Source organism: Zonotrichia leucophrys, chromosome 6 (assembly GCF_028769735.1).
Source record: "Zonotrichia leucophrys gambelii isolate GWCS_2022_RI chromosome 6, RI_Zleu_2.0, whole genome shotgun sequence".
NCBI lineage: Eukaryota > Metazoa > Chordata > Aves > Passeriformes > Passerellidae > Zonotrichia > Zonotrichia leucophrys.
The window spans coordinates 35667532-35686711 of NC_088176.1; the positions used below are offsets into that span (position 1 = coordinate 35667532).

General features: G+C 43.9%; 1 protein-coding gene across 1 annotated transcript; it reads left to right on the forward strand.

Moving 5' to 3' along the window:
- Positions 1-16435: 16435 nt before the first annotated feature.
- On the forward strand, positions 16436-18950 carry LOC135449822 (C-type lectin domain family 2 member B-like). The gene is made up of 6 exons (XM_064717178.1): positions 16436-16463; positions 16747-16965; positions 17321-17425; positions 17528-17709; positions 17912-18012; positions 18103-18950. Exons 2-6 carry the CDS (start codon positions 16818-16820, stop codon positions 18215-18217), a joined length of 651 nt encoding a protein of 216 aa, XP_064573248.1. The 5' UTR covers positions 16436-16463; positions 16747-16817; the 3' UTR covers positions 18218-18950.
- The last annotated feature ends 230 nt before the right edge of the window (positions 18951-19180 follow it).

The following is a 19180-nucleotide window of genomic DNA, read 5'->3' on the forward strand; positions in this document are numbered from 1 at the left end:
GAAGATGAAAAAAAAAAATCAACAAAGAAGTTTGGGCTGGAGGAAGAAATAGGGGAAGATTAAATATCGACCCCATAAGGGTTACAATTGAGAGAGAAGAAAGAGAGAAGTTGAAGTAAGGGGGTGGTTAGCAAACTCTGAGATGTTGGAATGTGAAGTGATGACATCTTGGTGCTAGAAGACAGAAGTGTGAATGCGAGTTTTTGCATGAAAGGCAGGGAAGTGTCTTAACACATGGTTGTTAGGAGGTTATTCAATGCCACACTGGGGTCCAGAAAGGGTTTAGCAGAACAGGCCCTGCTTGAAGAGAGAAGAGGATAAGTTGCCTAGAGAAAGAAAAAGAATGTCAGGAGCACCTGGGGACGCCAAGTTTGGGGTTGTCAAGGCTGGGAGGTGTCTGAGCGCTCCCTGCGAGCGGCGGGGTCTCGGGGGCTGCGGCAGGGACCGATCCATGGAGGTGCCCCGGGCGGGGCTGGCAGCAGAGGACACAGGTTTGCCGGCCAGGAGCGGGCTGGCTCCGTGGTGGAACTGCCGGGGGGCTCCCAGACTGTCGGGGTGCCGAGTCCAGGATGGGAATGTCAGCCCGGTAAGTGGGCCGAGAGAGAGAAGGGGAGAGAGAGAGAGAAGAAGAGAGAGAGAAGGAAAGAGGAAGAGAGAGAAGAAGAGAGACAGGGGGCAACAGAGACCCAGGGCAGCCCCCAGGGTCCCCATGCCCGTGGCTGCTCTCCCCTGCTCCGGCCCTGCAGCCAAGGGGCAGCACCGGGGGAAGGGCGAAGAACAGCACTGACAGCTGTGTGGAAAGAGAGGCAGGGAGCCAGCACTAAAAGATAAGCTCAAAGCAGAGATTGATGAGTCTCCAAACCTCACAAAGCGGTTTGTTTTTCTTAAGTAAAAAGATTTTGGGTTTTTTTTTTCTTTTGTGTGTTTTGTTTGCTGTTAAAGAGAAGGTTTTTCCTGAAGAATGGGTTTGTAAGGCTAAAAAAAATTAAATGCTGCCCAAAAAGTAAAAAGCAATAGATGTGATACATCCCGTGTTAAAATTGGTCTATCTTTTCTTATTTACCTAACTGTAGCTCACAGAAAGAAGAATTTGCCTCTGCAGCTATTAGCACAGCTAGATAGAAGAAGAGGCTGCTGTGGAGAAAGCTTTTAGCTAAACCCAGAAAGTTTGGAAGAAAAGGGAATGGTAAAAGTTAATGCAGCATTATCTTTCTTTTATTACTATGCTATTAAGAAGTCCTTTCCAGGTACTACTGAAGCAACGGTCAGAATCACGGAAAGAGGGTGAATTCATGCCAGCAGAATCAAAGGACTTGTGAAAAAACTTGAAGAATAGATTATTACATTTAAACGAAGTGATACCAAACTGACTTTCCAATGGGGACTGAGTGGTAATAGTTTAAGAAAACCCAAATGATACAAGAAATGTACAAAGAATAACACCTAATTAAGAAATAAGGCAATGCTTACATCACTGGTTTCAAGCACTGCCTGAATAAAACTTCTCCTTAAGAGAAGAATACTTCAGATACAAAGATCAAAACTGTTTTTGTATTCTGACCTTAGCCTGAAAATTGTACAGGGGAGAAGGGGAATTGCCATTTCCATTAATAAACTTTAATTGATTCATTCCAATACTAGGCATGTTAGCTGAGTTATAAGTAAATGCTTAAATTTGAGAGTAAATAGTATTGTGGTTCACAAAATTTATGCTCTTATTGTAAAAAGTGTTAAAGTAATAACTTTGTTTGCAGATGAGATTTATTAGTGCCTGTTGAATGAGAGATACCTGAAGAACAGTAAAAGACCACAGTTAAAGAGTGTCCAAAACAATTTGCCTGGAAATTAGTTAAGAGAAAGTGACAAAGAAATAGAGGGCAAGACCAGATTGGCCTCTGTATTTCACCATCGAGAAGATCAAATACACCTGCTGTGGGTTGGAACCTCACAGGCATGGGAGGTGGGAGTATAAGCCATACTGGACCTCTGTTATTCCTGTCTCTGGCACTCATTTGTTGTCTTTTCCCTTTCGGGATACCAGCAAGATCGTGTCACAAATGCTACAGAAAGCATCACGTGGAAAGAAGCCAAAGTTCCTCCTTTATTACACACACCTATGTCAACAGCCACTGTTATAACCCATCCAAATTAAAAATCTATAAGCAAAACAGAGTAAATTATTACATTACAAGAAACTTAAGAAAAAGTGGTAATAGATTTAGAACTGAATGTCCAAAAGGAGAGAGATAGATTTGTTTTATATTTAATCTTGAAGATACAGTTCAAGATTTAGTAAAAAAACCCAAACAGTAAACAAAAAAGTAAAATCAGCAAAGCAATCTGAGTCTGTATTGACCCCAAATTATCTGTTGAGTCATATTACAAGACGCCAAGCAGTTATAGAAATGATAGCAAATAAGGCTGCCCAGGCATTAGAGTTAATATCAAATCAGCAAAGCCAAACAAAAACTGTGGTGTATCAGAATAGGTTGGCTTTGGACTGTTTATTGGCCAAAGAAGGGGGTGTTTGTAGAAAGTCCAATATGTCAGATTGTTGAAAATTGGTGACCACATAAAAGTCATTCTAGCAAAAGCAAAATAAATCAAAGAAGAAAAATATATATATACATATAATAACCCAGGTACCAGTCAAAAAAAAAAAAAATAGAAAACAATGTTAAAATCTAGCTAGTAAAGTAATGTATTAGAAGAAATTAAGATCTTTCATTTTGTGTTACAACTGTTTTTATATTTCTTCCTTGTGTAATCCCCAGTTTTATTTTGCCAGCATAGCCCAGAAGATGCAAGTAGATAAGAAATATTGCTCAAGCCAAATGATTTACAAAGAATAAGAGTAAAAATTGTGAAAAATGCATGTATTTTATGATTGGCTTTTAGCAAATATTAAAATGAATATTATATGTGTTGTGTTAGAAAGTAATGCTGTATCAATTCTCTTAAGTACTGTGTTAAATATAGTTTTAGGTCATAAAAATTGTTAAAATCTAAACTATGCTTTGTAAGATGCTTTGTTTAAAAGAAAAGACTGGCAGCGAGATAGCAGCCACAGGACACCTCGATCTTTCAGAGAAAAAGAATTTATTGCCTTCTTATCAGAATAAACGAACTTCTTCCCACTTCGAAGGCGCTGTTAGGATTCGCAAGAAGAAGTTGACACTGACCAGACAGAATCCTGTGTTTGAATGGAATTTATGCATCATGTACGAAGTGTATGAAAATGCAACAAGCGATTGATTTTAAGGGTTAATCCTTTGTTAACAGGTGTCCTTTTCGGGCTCGTGATGCCGAGAAAGAGGTACCCGGACGTCCCTAACTCTTTGTTTTTATTGTCTCATATTGTCCTAATTCAATTTGTCCAAATTGTTATTACTCTAATTGTGTTACGATTTTTTTAAAACCCTTTTATTACTATCAAATATTTAAAATTTTAAACACAAACAATTAGCGTTTTTCACATGCTACAAGAGCAGATTAAAAATTAGTGTGAGAAACGACTCTCACTTAACAAAAATGATCAAATAAGGGAAAACGACAGGGCTGGAACCCCAGCCCTGCCCTGCATCCGCCGTGGTTTGCAGCCTGGCAGCTCGGTGACAGAAGTGGCTGCTCTCCCTTTCGTGCCCTCGGTGCTGCACAGGCAGCCCTGGCCCTCCCAAGGTCTGTCAGTGCTGACAGCCGTGCTCGCTGTCCCTCGGTGAAGATGCTTTCGTGCACCTTGCCGGGAGGGCAGGCGGTGCCAGCCGCGCCTCTCCGTGCCCAGCCTGCCCTTCCCGCAGTGCCCCGACTGCTGGGGCTGCTGCAGGGGCAGGGAAAGGGCAGCGTGGGCTCACATGGGAGTAACAGCACTGTACAGCTGAACAGCCACGCAATAGCTGCCTCTGAATGCTGAGGGGCAGCTCTCACATTGCTCCAACATAACAACAGCAACCACAGAGAACGGGACACAAATGCAGGAAGTGGTAAAAGAGAGGAAGAAACAAAGCACACAATAAGCGAGTGTTTGATATTTTTGTAGATCCACCTTTTGGCTCTGAGGACATCCTACTTGCTCTCTGCCTTCATAACTCTACACAGACTCTGTAGCAACCTTGACCGGCTAACCTCAAGCTTTCCTGACAGAAACCACCTGCCTAATTAGTGAGAAAGAGGAAAGAGAGAGGGAGAGAGGGAAAGGAAGGAAAAGAAAAGAAAAGAAAAGAAAAGAAAAGAAAAGAAAAGAAAAGAAAAGAAAAGAAAAGAAAAGAAAAGAAAAGAAAAGAAAAGAAAAGAAAAGAAAAGAAAAGAAAAGAAAAGAAAAGAAAAGAAAAGAAAAGAAAAGAAAAGAAAAGAAAAGAAAGATAAAACGGGGCGGGGAGGGGAGGGAAGAAAGAAGAAACTTTGCCTTCCTCTCAGAGAACAGAAGCAAATTAAACACTTGCACCCTTGCCACAGCAGCCCGAGCAGCACCGAGCTCCCTGCGCGCTCCCCGCTGTGCCCGTGGGCTCCAGGCCGGCCCTGCAGGGAAATCTCCACAGCCCCCGGGCGCTCCCGGGCCAGCCCTGCCGGGCGCCACCGCCCCGGGCTCCTCCCAGCCGGGTTTGCTCTCCTGACAGCTCCAGTCTCGCCTCTTCAAGAGCAGAGCACGCTGTCCCCCCAGGGCTTTGCCGCTGGGAGCACTGCGAGAGATCCTGGGAACACTGGGAGGGAACTGGGAGCACAGGGAATGCCCGGAGGGAACTGGGAGGGAGAGTGGGAGCAGCGGGAGTGAGCAGGAAGGAGCACTGGCAGGGATATCAGGAGCCCTGGGAAGGAACAGCGCTCCCAGCTCCTGCCCAGTGCTCTCCCCATCCCTGCCGGGGCTTGCCAGGAAGAGGGAAACTGGCAGGGAACTGGGAGGGAACTGCTCAGCACTGTGCGAGGGGCAGCAGCCCCAGGGGTGAGCAGTGAGGAGGGGGAAGCGCCCCCAGTCCCTCCACACTGCCCCCCAAAACGAGGCATTAGAAGGAGAAAAGGGATTGAAATGGAGGGGGGAAAGCTTTTCTGTAATTGTGTTTGAACTGGGGAGGATCCCCGTTCACCTGTGATTTGAAGGGTCTCAATTGAAGGAGAACACACCTTTTTCATCATTTTGTGTGCCTCCCTTGACAGGCAATCACCGTTTTCCATGTTTTTCATGTTAAAATAGAAGGAGAAACCCTTTATGGTGCTGTTTGAATTGAGGGAGAGCCCCATTTTCATCATCTTCAGGCTCAAACTGAGCAAACACGGCTGTCCCTAGTCTGAAAGAGCTTCCCTTGAGACGAACCTCTGGATGTGCCACTGTAAGAGTTCCATCGAGGAGAACCCTCCATTTGAAGGGACCTTCACAGAAAAAAGTTGTCCTAAAGCCCCCAGAATGGTCTTTGTTGAGGGAAATTGAAGTGGAAAACTGCATTTCCACTCCTTTTAGGAGGCTAAATTGAGAAAAATACCCCCTTCACTCACTCTTTATTCCAGATTAAATTGAGGGGCTACCATCCTTATGCATCATTTAAGGATCTAAATCGAGAGGGAACCTCCGTTCTCCCCTTGACTCAAGGCTTTGAACTGGCGGCAAGAGGGAGTTTCCCCTTGGTTTAACCATGGAGCAATTGCAATAGAAGGGTGAGGATGAGCTGGCGCTGCGGGCCGGGCTCAGTCTCTCCCTGGGGACGGCAAACGCCGCCAGGCACCGAGCGATGCCCCCGGCACTGCCTGTGCCGCGCCCGCCGGATCCAGCAGCGCTGGAAGCTCCAGGAGCAGCTCAGCGCCTGCTCCGCGCTCGGCCCTGCGAGCCCGGCCCGGAGCGGGGGCTCCGGACACATCCCCGTGCTGGGGCAGAGCCGCTGCTCGGCCCGGGGATCCTTTATCCCCCTGCTGCGGCTGCCGGGGGCCGAGGGCACAGTCCTGGTTCCGAGGCTGAGCCCTGCTGCTTCACCACTCGTTCTCCTACCATGATTTGTGTCATAATAAAATCAAAGAATTCCTCCCAGTCATGTCCCTTTATACCAGTGACCGTTGAGTGATCTCTGCCTGGCCTTTTCCCGACCCCCGAGCCTTTCCTGCTGTGTTCTGTTGCCTGCCCAGGGGCAGGAGCAGAGGCTCAGAGCGCTTTTGCTGGCCCCGGGCACCTGGCCTGGCCCAGCCCAGCCCAAGAATCCCTGCCAGCATTCCCTGCACCATTGCCCGGCCCCACGGCGGCTGCGGTGTGGGAATCTATAAAGTTAGAGGGTTTTTAGAAAATGGTTAAAAAAGAGTTTTTAGGCTTAAATACAACAGAAAAGTTTTTCAAGCAAGTAGAAAAGTTTCTTAAGTAGTAGACGTGACAAATAACAATAGGACTCTGTAGATGTGGCTTTAAGATGGCAACAAGTTTATTTAATGTATATCTTTAGAAGGTTACTGTAAATAGAGCTCTGTTCTTTGTCTTTTATGAACTAGTTTTTGTTTTAACTACTCTTACGTATGTTTTATAAGATTGGATGGAAAGTTTGTCAATATGTTTTGTTTTGGTGTGATTAGTTGAAATTTAAATTGAGATGGTTTTATGTCATTTTGTTTTACTCTACTTTTGGAGACATTTTCTTTTAGGCTAGCATGCTGTTAACATCTAACAATGTTCTGAAGCTGATGTACTAATAAACAAAAAAGGTTAGTCTGAATTTGTTTAGTGTAGTCTATATTTGGACTTTTTGTTGCGGCAAGTGGGTTTTTCTCTTAAGACGTGGGTTCCTGAAACCATTAGATCTATAGCTACCCTAGTGCTCCGGCAAATTGGTGCCCCGTGTGAAGACATCCCGTGTGAAGAAACCCCGTTCGAAGACGTAAATTAGAAGAAAAAATCCTAGATTTCCCGGCCGCTAGAGACCCAAGTGTTAATCAGGAGGACTGTATCATCTCTCCCGCCGAAGCCAAGAAATTTGTAAGTAACTTTTCTCGGGAGAGCACTTGGGTAACAGTTTTTTGTGTTAAAAAAAACCAAAAATGGGAACGAACTTATCAAAAGTTGAATGAGATGTTTTTTATCAATTAGAGACATTGTTACAAAAAAAAAGGCACTGTGAAGTTTCAAAAATTGAACTTAAAAACTTACTTATATGAGTTAAAACAAATACGCAAGATTTAAATTTACAGTCTGCCTTTACTTTTCATTTTTGAGATCAGATAAACTAGAAGATTTATAATCTAGTCACTCTTAAAAAAGATGAAAGTCTAAAAGAATTTATGCCCATTGCACGAGCCCTAATGGAATGTTTTAAACAAACTGACAATAATAAGGTGAACTCAGATTCAGAAAACCAAGCTTCTAGCTCTGTCTCTTTAAATTCCAGTAAACCTGAGACTGTGTGTGTTTCAGAGAATGTAACAAATGTTGTTTCAAATGCTGATTTGAACTCCACTGAGAAAAATCTTCCTTCTCTCTCTCTGAGAAAGAATGAGACTTTTTCAAACTCTTCGTCGCGTTGTTCTGGTAATGTAAAAATATGTGACTCTTGTAAGGGAGAAGGGACAAAATGTATTGAAAATGTAAAAGAGAAAGTGAATGTATTTCCTAAGATTAGTTGTGCGGAGACACTGAAAGCTAGTTTAAATTGTGATATGCCTGAAGTAGAAACTGAGGGCGTTTCTTCCACTCGAGAAATTTTAGTTTCTGAGAGTTCTAAGAATTCTTTTTCAGTTAAGCAAAAACCTAGTTTTTATGGTAATCATCAATCCATAAGTACAGAGAAAGAAAAATTAGCTTTAATTCAAAGAATGGAGTCCTTTGAAAAGATAGATAACTCTCAAAAACCTGAAAAAACACGAGTTGAGTTTTTTCCTCATTGCTGTAATCCTAATTCTTGTATTTTAAAACAAAACCATGTAAATTTAAAACCTAGATTTGTAGATTCTTCAGCTGAGTTTTTCTTAGCAGAGAGACAATGTGAAACTTGTAGTAAAGTAGCAAATTCAAAATTAAAATGTAGCAATGTTCCCAGAAAAGAGGAACACGCCTCTGTCTCGGCCCCTTTGGGCCGGGCTTCGGAGGAGGTGTGTTGTTTGTTAGAGTCCACCCCTGCCTTTCATAGCAGAGTTCCAAAAAGGGCGTGTTACTTAGAAGTTTCTGAAAAAAATTTAGAAGTGTGTTCTCATGATCAAGTAAGCCAGCCTCCTAGAACTAGCCGAGCTCCCAGAATTAGCCGAACTCCCAGAATTAGCAGAATTCCTAGACAAGAGCACAGTATTCCTCCTGTCAAAGCCAGAGTGACTGAAAAGTTTAGATTTAATGATTCAAAATCAGAAAATGTATTGATTAAAAACAAAGAGAATGTTCATACTGTCATTAATCAAAGTGACAATTTTAATTCTCCATTAAAATTACCAGATTAGTCATACATTAATCAAAAACTAGAAAGAGATTCAGATTTAAAGAAACAATATCTTGCCTTACCAGTGAAATATAGAAGAAATGATAGAAATCCAAAATATGAAAAACTCAATCACCATGATATAAAAAAATTACGACAAGCTTTGAAAGAAAGTAGATTTTCTTCTCCCTATTTTAATAGTGTGTTGAAAAATATTTTTAACTCTTATGATTTAGTTCCTACTGATTGCAAAAATGTAGCAACTTTGATCTTAACCAATTCACAGTACCTACTATGAGAGTTACAATAGAAAAAGTTACTTAACAAGTTAGTTGAAAGATATGCAGATACTGATTATGCCAATTTAGATGTTGCTCAGTTAGCTGGTGATTCACCTTACAATAAGCCTGAAAATCAAGCAGCTGAACTGCCTCAGCCTGTTTTAGCAAACATTAAAAATGCTGCTAGAAAAGCCTTGCTTTCACTTGAACCTGTAGGTTCACATCTGAACTCTTATCCACTGATCAAACAAGGTGAAACTAAATCTTATAGTTCTTTTTTAGATAGATTAACTCAAGCTGTTGAAAGGCAATGTCCAGATGAACAAGCCCACTCTTATATCATTCAAAATCTTGCTTATGTAAATGCTAATGATGAATGTAAAAAAATTATTTTAGCTTTGCCTGATCAGCCTCCAACAGTTACACAGATGCTAACAGCTTGCAGCAAACTTATGAGTTCACAAAATGCTACAAATTCACAAGTCAATGCTTTAGAAAAAACACTAGAACACAATTTGACACAACAAATAGATAAAATTGAAAAGCTTTTAGAAAAATATGAAAAACGTTGAGAAAACTCTGTTAATGCTGTGCAAGTAGATCCTAATAAAAGACCTATCTGTTTTGCTTGTAGTAAATTAAGCCACCTCAAAAAAGATTGTCGTAGAACAGCAAATCAAATTTCTATTTGCCCTCGATGCCGAAAAAAAAAGCATCTTGCTAAATACTGTCACTCACTATTTGATATTAATGAGAACCCACTGTCGTTAAACTTCAAAAACAGCGCGTTCCACCGCGCTCAAACACAAATAGTAGCACCCACTAGCAACCAGATTTCAAAACAAATGATGATAGCACGTCAGCCATTTGTCTCTCAAACAGCCCACCCCCAAATGATGCCAGCTCAGCAATTCCAAACACAAGAGTTGAATTGAGTTCCTCAAAACTAATTCATCTTTTAACTAATTTTTGCTAAGTGAATATTCCTACTGAGCTGATCAACTCTTGTCAAGAAAGACAAGATTTCTTAATTATGAGTAAAGCAAACAACAAATTTCTGAGACTGTCAATCTTCCCTACTGTTGTTTCAGTAAATTATAATGAAGAGCTGATGATTTTAACTCTTGCATTTGATGTTCCGACAGTAATTCCACCCAACACACCTATTGCTATTGCATTTCTAGCATCTGAAAATGTGTCTCCTAATACCTCAAGTGCAAAAGTTTTCTGAGTGCAATATTTGAACAGTGACCGTCCACAACTAATTTGTAGCTTAACTCACTGTAGTCAAACAATTTATGTTACAAAAATGCCTGATACTAGTGCAGATGTTACTGTGATTTCTCACATGTTTTAGCCCAATGACTGAGATTTAGTAGCTCCTTCAAGTTCTCTTTCAAGAATTAGAAGTGCTACTGTTTGTATGCAAAGTGCATCCATGATTGACATTACAAGTCCTGAAAGAAAGACTGCAACAGTGCGTCCTTTTGTTGTTCAGAAGCCTCTCACTGTCTAGGAGAAAAACGTCCTGTCCCAATAAGAAACAAGACTAGAAGTGAGCCTGTAATAAGAACTTCGTCGAAACCTACAACTTTAAAGCTCATCTAAAAAACCAACCATCCTGTGTGAGTCAATCAATAGCCTTTGACAGAAAAAAAGTTAAACATTCTTAATAAACTAGTAGAAGAACAATTACAGAAAAGCCACATCGCTCCCACGAACAGTCCCTAGAATTCTCCAGTTTTCGTCATCCACAAGAAGACATCTAATTCCTAGAAGTTGCTACATGACCTGAAGAAAATCAATGAAGTGATTGAAAACATGAGTTCTCTTCAACCTAAACTTCCTTCGTTGCCCATGATCCCAAAGCATTAACCTCTCGTTATAATTAATTTAAAAGACTATTTCTTCCATATTCCACTTCACCCTGATAACGCTCCAAGATTTGCCTTTTCAGTTCCCGTCATCAACCAAAGTGAACCCGTTCAAAGATACCACAAAAAATCGCTCCCACAAAAAATGAAAAATTCGCCTGTAATTTGTCAACATTTCGTTACCCAAACCTTGCATCCTGCCCAGCAGAAATTTCCAAGATCCATGATTCTACACTACATAGATGATCTTCTCATCACAGCCTCTACACAAGAAAAGATGAAAGAAACTCGAGACTGTGTTGTTGCTGAAATTCAAAAAGCTAAGCTTGAAATCTCTACAACAAAAATTCAAGAAGTTTCACCTTAGAAGTACCTAAAATAGAAGATGACTGAAACGACAATAACACCACAAAAAATTCAGATCCGAACCAGAGTCAACAACCTACAAGAGTTACAACAACTTCTAAGAGAAATAAACTAAGTCAAACCAATGTTGAGAATCACCAATGATGAACTGAGTCCACTCTTCAATTTACTAAGAAAAAGTAACGACCTTACTTCACCAAGAACTTTAACCCCTAAAGCTTATACTGCTCTCGACAAGATCACAAAAGCTCTTCAACAAAGACAAACTCATCGCTGCGTTCCTGAAAACCCTTTTTTTCTTGCAATTTTAAGAGAGAAGATGCAGTTTTGTAATCTCATTTTCCAGTGAGACGCCACAGAACAAAATCCTTTGTTAATAATAAAATGAGTTTTTCCTCCCTACAAGTTTCCAAAAACCATTTTCACAGTTCTAAAAATAATTGCATACATAATAATCAAAGCTAAAACCAGATTGTTAACTTTAGCAAGTCAAGAATTTTCAGTTATCTATTTGCCATTGAAAAAAAATTACTTCAATTGAGCAATGCAAAATTCTGATGATCTACAATATGCATTTTTGAGTTTCCCAAGCGTGTGTTCCATACACTATCCAACTCACAAACTACTACAAACAAAATTGAGTTTCAGAGAAAAACCTAAATTAAGTGAAAAACCCTTAAATGCTGTGACTCTCTTCACTGATAGCTCTAGCAAAAGCCACAAATCTGTTGTAACTTAGTTTAATCAAAAAACTAATATTTGAGAATCTGATATACAAACAATAGAGAGATCCCCTCAAATCGTTGAACTTGCCACAGTAGTTCGAGCATTTCAACTTTTTCCTCAACCTTTTAATTTAGTCACAAATTCTGCTTATGTTGCTAATGTAGTTAAAAAAATAGAAAATTCAATTTTAAAAAATGTTAACAATAAAACTTTACATCGTTAGCTTTTATATCTTTTTACAACTTTGCAATATAGAACTAACCCATATTTTGTTTCTCATATTAGAACACATTCTTCACTTCCTAAATTTTTAGTAGAAAGAAACGCAAGAGCAGACAAACTGACAATAGTCATTTCTAACACATTGCCAAACATTTTTGAACAAACAAAATTGAGTCATGCCTTTTTCCACCAAAATGCCCAAGCACTTGTGAGAATGTTCCAAATTACTAAAAGTCAAGCTAAAACTATCATTCATACTTGCCCTAACTGTCAATTAGTACAACCTCCTATTTCTACAAGAGCAATCAACCCCCAAAACTTACAAAGCCTACAGTTGTAACAAACAGATGTTACTAAATATCCTTCTTTTAGTAAATTTAAAAATATTCATGTTTCCGTAGATACATTCTCTAGTGCAGTTTTTACTTCCCTTCACACAAGTAAAACCAACAATCATACCTGTCATCATTTCCTGCAAGCTTTTGCTTCATTAAGTATACCCCAAGAAGTAAAAACTGACAATAGTCCCGCATACATATCTCAAAAATTAGCCACATTTTTAAATAAATGAAGTGTTCAACACATTTTTAGTATTCCCCACTCTCCCACAAGCCAAGCAATCATTGAAAGAACACATCAAACCCTAAAACACATATTAAATCAACAAAAAAAAAGAACGGATGTTAGAATCCGTTCTAGTGCTAGAATCAAGTAGGTTCCTGCCAAAAACGTCAAACCATATCGTACTTCAGAACCTGTAGTCGAACCCAGAACCGAAGAAGCAAGCACACAGACGTGAACCGAATCGAAAAATCCCGAGTCTCACCTGACATCTCTTGTGCCTGACGTTCTTTATACATCAGTAGAACCCATGAACTCTGAATTTGTGTCAATGTTGTTTATGAGTATACTAATTGAATGCTGAATGTTTGTTTAACAGTCTTAATTTTTGACAAAGGTTTAAATTAGAAATTTTGTGTAGAAAAAATTCTGCCAAGACTTAGTTCATGAAAGAGATGGAGCAAGTTCAAATAGTATATTTATCTTGCTTGATTTTAATTGTTTTTTGTCGTACAAATTTTCCTGTAGATCAACCGAAAACAAATGTTTGAGTGACCTTAGCCAAAGCTGCCAGATCAGATACTATATGTCTATCAAATTCAGAACCAGAAAAGCCTTTTTCAACCTGTTTAGTTGGTGTGCCAGTGAAAGAGTTGCCTTTAGTCAAAAAACAATCCAATGGTAAGCCAAGTGGAATTGACAATAGAAACAATCCTTCTTTCAATTAGAACATTTAGTCCAAAAAACTTCTCAAAGCAACATCTGAACCTCAAGAATTAGAAATCCTTGGTTCTTTGACCATAGATTTTTGTTTTACTTTTATGACTCGTGCCTGGCGAAAAGGTGATCCCCCAAAGTTTAGTGTTACTCCTCATTATTTTGCATATAAAAATTTGAGTTTTTAGTGTAATGTTTCAAATAGTTGAGATGTGTTTCCAGAGACAGATCAATATCCACAGCAATTGCCGAAAGGGTATTGGTTCATTTGCAGAGACAGGGCTTAGCAAGGTATTCCAGCTCACCTTGAAGGTAGTCCTTGTAACATTAGTATGCTCACCATAATTGCCCCCACTGCCAAAGCAGTGATGAAAAAGAAACAAAAGAGAACAAGAGCTGTTCCTCATTATGATGAGAACTGTCAGAGTGATTTTATGCCTTAGAATGCCGCCAGAAAGGTTTCAGCAAGTATATTTTTACCCCAATTGGCCTCAGCAGTGGCATTGAGACAATTAGATAGAGTTGGATGTTGGCTGAGCAAACAAGCTAATGCCACATCCTCTGCAATCAGTGATATGTTGACCGATGTTGATAGTATTAGACATGCTACTCTTCAAAACAGAGCAGCCATTGATTTTCTTTTACTGGCACAAAGGCATTGTTGTGAGGAATTCGAAAGATTGTGTTGTATGAATTTGTCTGACCATTCTAAATCCATTCACAAAAGCATTCAAAAATTGAAAGATCTGACAGCCCAAATTAAAGAAGATGGAAGTTCATAGTTAGATGATTTGTTTCAAAAATGGAGCTTCGCACCTTAGCTAAGGCAACTTTGCAAGATAGGTCTTTATGTACTAGGTGTTCTAATACTGATATGTATAGTAGTACCTTGTGTACTTTGTTGTGTTCCGCGAATGATGAACCGAACAGTCCGTGAAGTTTTCGTCATACAAGCAAGAGATTTAGGAAATAGAAGCACAGAGAGTGTTCGGAATCTCACGAAAGCAGTAGATGAAAGTATAGACATGAACGAAAGTTTTAAATTAAGGCCTTAGAATCAACCAGAGTTTTTTGAACAATGACTTGTAACTGTTACCAAACGTGGTTCATATCTCTTTCAAAGATGGAGTCATCACAGCATTAAGTTGCTGTGCCGTAATGTAGCAGTGCTTTAGTGCAGATAAGTCTCCAAAAAATGATAAGCAGAAATTTTACAGTAGAGCTATGAAACGCAAGTAGCAAGCGACAAGAAAATGAAAGATTCTGGGTCAAACAGAGAGGGGGAAATGTGGGAATCCATAAAGTTAGAGGGTTTTTAGGAAATGGTTAAAAAAGAGTTTTTAGGCCTAAATACAACAGAAAAGTTTCCCAAGCAAGCAGAAAAGTTTCCCAAGCAGTAGACGTGACAAATAACAATAAGACTCTGTAGATGTAGCTTTAAGATGGCAACAAGTTTATTTAATGTATATCTTTAGAAGGTTACTGTGAATAGAGCTCTGTTCTTTGTCTTTTATGAACCAGTCTTTGTTTTAACTACTCTTACGTATGTTTTATAAGATTAGATAGAAAGCTTGTCAATATGTCTTGTTTTGGTGTGATTGGTTGAAATCTAAACTGAGATAGTTTTATGTCATTCCGTTTTACCCCACCTTCGGAGACATTTTCCTTTAGGCCAGCATGCTGTTAACATCTAACAATGTTCTGAGGCTGATGTACTAATAAACAAAAAAGGCTAGTCTGAATTTGTCCAGTGTAGTCCATATTTGGACTTTTTGCCGCGGCAAGTGAGTTCCTCTCTTAAGACGTGAGTTCCTGAAACCATTAGATCTATAGCTACCCTAGTGCTCCAGCCGGCTCCTCGGGCAGGCGGCTCCAGGGGTGCAGAGTGGGCAAAATGGGAGCGAGGGACAGGAGGCAGCTGGTGCCAGTGGGTGAAATGGCTTTGCTGGAGCTGGCAGGGAGAGGAGGAGGAGGGAGAAAGTGCTTCAAAGAAAAGGGGAGAGAAAGAGGGACAAGGCTGGAGCAGTGGAAAGCACCGGGCATGGCCATGGGGCAGGCGGGCATTTTGCTTTCCAGCTCTCTGTGAGGAAAGGAAGAACTGCCAAATCCATGCAGGAAAAGAGGGGAGAAATATCAGGTGCTGGAAATCGCCGACAATTGGGATTCAATTGATCTGCCTGAACTGCAGAGGCCGACAGAGTCCGAGCACCGCCGGGCGCCCGCCACCCGCCAGCGTTGCCATGTGCCTTGCCCTGCCCCTGGCCTGGCTGCAGCAGCCGCCTGCCCCAGAAGCAGCTTCCAAAAGGGCTGAGAATGGTCTTGAGGGAAACTGAAGAGGGAAACTCCTCATTTCAGGAGGCGAAATTGAAGAAAAATCCCCCTTGATTCACTTTGCATTCATGATTAATTGGAGGGGAGACTGTCCTTATGCATCGATTTAGGGATCTAAATCGAGAGGGAACCTCCATTCCCTCTTGATTCAAGGCTTTGAATGGCGACAAGTGGGAGTTTACCCTTGATTTAGTTCACTAAGAAATTCAAAAAGAATGGTAAAGACGTGCTCACAGGGGTCTTTGGATGAGGGAAGAGACGAGGATTTGACTCCATATTTCAGAAGGCTTGATTTATTGTTTTACTATATATATTACATAAAAACTATACTAAGGCATAGAAGGAAAAGTTTAATCTCAGAAGGCTAGCTAAGCTAAGAATAGAATGGGAAAGAATGAAAACAAAACTCTGTGGCTCGGACAGAGAGAGAGAGCCAGCTCTGCCGTGAGTGGTCACTAATTCCAAACATCCACACAAGACCAATCACGGATCCACCTGTTGCATTCCACAGCAGCAGATAACCATCATTTACATTTTGTTTCTGAGGCCTCTTAGCTTCTCAGAAGAGAAAAAATCCTAAGAAAGGATTTTCACAAAAAGATGTCTACGACAAAGACGAGCTGGCGTTGCCAGGTTTGGACTCAATTTATCACCGACAGGCACCGAGCGCCGAGAGCGACAGAGCGCTTTTGCTGGCACTGGACACCTGGCCCAGCCCAAGAGTCCCTGCGAGAATTCCCTGTTGAGAGCCCCAGGAGCACCTTGCCCGGGCTGCGCTTCTTCTGCGGCCTCAGTGGCCTGGGCACCTCTGTCCTAGCAGGGCTTCTGTCGGGACAGGAGCCTCGGTGCCCCCGCGGCTTTGCTGCCCCGCCACACGCTTTGCTGCCCCGCTCGCTCGCTCCTTTCCCTGCTGCCGGCGGCGCTCGGGATCGCTGCCGCCTGCCCCTGAGGCGAAGCCCCGCCCGCTGCGAGCTCTGCCGGGCCGTGGCACCAGCGGCAGTGCCCGCGAAGCCGAACCGGTGGGTGTGCCGGGAGCGGAGCGGCGGGCGTGTCATTCCGTTTGTCCCATTGCGGAGCGGCGGCGGTGTCCATAGCCCGGCGAGGCGGCGGCGGAGCTCGGAGGCGGCTCCAGCCCAGGAGACACCGCGGTCCGTGCTGCCCCAGCTCCCGGAGGCTGCGCTTGTCTCCGCACCTGCTGCCGCACCTCTGGGCAGCGGGGACAGCGCAGCCACAACTGCCGCCGCCCTACTGAGCCTCCGCAGGGCCGGCACCAGCAGTGACCTCTCATCGTGTCCCTTTCAGGGTGCCATCAGCGCGGCTGTAAATCTGTTCCCGAGGCCGAGCTCCCAAAGGATCTGCCAGCAGCACTCCTGATGCTTCAGGAGCAACGTGCTGTTTATTCCACGCAGAGAGATGCCGGCTGTGAGCAGGAGGAGAGTGAATTCTGCTCCATTCATCAGGTGGTGAATGAACCTCTGGAGATCAGATCAGCAACAGGGAATACACTCAGAAGATTCCTGGGTGAGTGCTGGGCCACCATTGTGGCCTCTAGGCTGGGGACAGTGTCCCCTGCCAAGGACAGTGCTGGCAGGTCTGTGGCTGTTTCCCAATGTCTGGAAGAGGCCTCGTGCTCTGCTGGGCCCCATCCATGGCTGGAAGCAAGAGCCCCAGCTGCCCCCAAGGCTGTGCAGTTCTCCTGCTGCAGCCTGTGCCCACAGCTGTGTCCCTGCCTGTGGCCAGGCTCTTGGCTCTCTGGCTGCCAGCGGAGGGAGGCCCACACTGCCTCAGGGCTCCCTGCTCCGCTCCCTGGCCATGGGCTGAGCAGATTGCAGAGCTGGCTCTGCTTCTGGCAGCCAGCAGCTCTTTCCTGTTCCAGGTGAACGGTTCAGGTCCCATCCCATGCTCACGGCGGTGCTGATTCTGCTGCTCCTGGTGCTGGTGCTGGTTCTGGGTTTGGGGTTGGCCTTGGCTGTGCAGTCAGGTAAGGGAGGGGCAGCAGCCTGGGCCCAGCCCCTCGGGGCAGAGCGGGCTCCCTGCTCCCTGCACAGGGGAATCCTCAGAGCTTCTCCTCTTCCCCCTGCAGCACCACAGGTTCCAGTCACACCTGCAACCTCACAGTGTGTTCTGGGCTGTCCCTTTGACTGGGTTGGGCACAAGGGGGTCTGCTACTACTTCTCAAGGGACTACAGCACGTGGGATCATGGTCAGGAACGGTGCTCCGAACTCAATGCCTCCCTGGCCATTGCCAAGGATGAGGAGGCCATGGTGAGTGAGGGGCTGCGGGCGGTGTGGGGTGGCTGAGGGCAGCCTGGGGGCGCTCCTGGGCCGGGCTCGGTGCTCGTAGGGCCGGGGCTGCAGCCCTGGGCCGGGGCCTTGCAGGGAAGGAGCCCCGGGTGTGCGGGGGCAGCCCCGGGCTCGTGTTCCCCCCGAGGGGCCGGGGCAGCTCCCACTCCTCTCTCCTGGGCAGGATTTGCTCTTCCGCCTCCGCGGGAACGGCGATTTCTGGCTCGGGCTGCGCAGACGGGGCGAGCGCCTGCACTGGGGGGACGGCAGCAGCTACAGCTCCCGGTGAGTGCCGGGGAGCCGGGCAGGGCCTGGGGGCACAGGGGCACAAGGGCTTCCCCTGGCAGCCAGCGCTGCCTCTGCTCCTCCCTGCAGGGTTCCTGTCTTTGGCAATTCCGAGTGTGTGTACCTGGCTGATGAGAGATTCAGGAGTGACAACTGCTCCAGTGAGCGGCCGTATGTCTGCAGCAAGGCCCAAGCTCCCCTGTAACAGGGGCTGCACAAAGGACCTTCTCCACACTGGGCAGTGCCAGCTTCACCTCTGAGCCCAGCACAGCTCTGTCCTTCCTCAGCTGCACCCTGTGCCTTGCACTTCCTCTCAGGGTCACCTCAGTGCCTCTCCATCCCCAGTGCCAGCGCTGGGCTGGGGCTGCAAAGGAAAAGTCTCTGCAATCCATCCTGCCACCGATGCTGCCTACAGTGAGTGCATTGCCCTCATTATGTGTGAGAAACATGGCTCACTCTTTATGCTTTTTATAAAAAGTTCATTACGGGTTAATATCCCACACTGGGATGCTTGGCTATTTGCACACAGTTAACTTAAACTGTGTTTTCCATATTTTAGAGCTACATGCATATTTATACGAGTTTTTCAGAATTGAAACATAACTTTGAATTTACACGTTGTTTTGTTTGTTTTTAACTTTTGACTTGTGTTGCAGTGTGTTGCAATTTCCTGTTTTAGCCATCCCAGTCCTTTCCCAGGTGTGGCAATACCTTCTACCTTCCCCTCCCCTTACCTCCTGCTAAGTGCTGTATGTCAAGCTTAACCTTCCAGCAAGGGCGTCGTGTGATTGGCAGAAGTTCAAAAGATGCTTCTCAGCCCTGGGGTCATTGGCCTGTCTAAGTGTCATTGTCCCCTGAGACTCCCCCCTTCCCACCTGGTTGGTGGCACACCTATCCCTTCCCTCCCCCTTCTCCCCGAGCTGAAAAGGACACTGAGACCATGCAGTCGTGCGGAGGGAGGCATATGTGGCCCGAAGTTTAGAGTCCGACTAGCTGAGGGTGAAAGGCCGACGCCCCTCTGCAATTCCTGGCCAGCACCCTTCGGCGTCTGATGGCCTCGGGCTGTGCTGGCTGCGGACTGGCTTACACCGCTGGTATTGGAGAGGAATGGAGCTGACCATTTCCCGGGGGTTAAACATGGGTTTATTGAAGGTGTTGCGGGATCCAA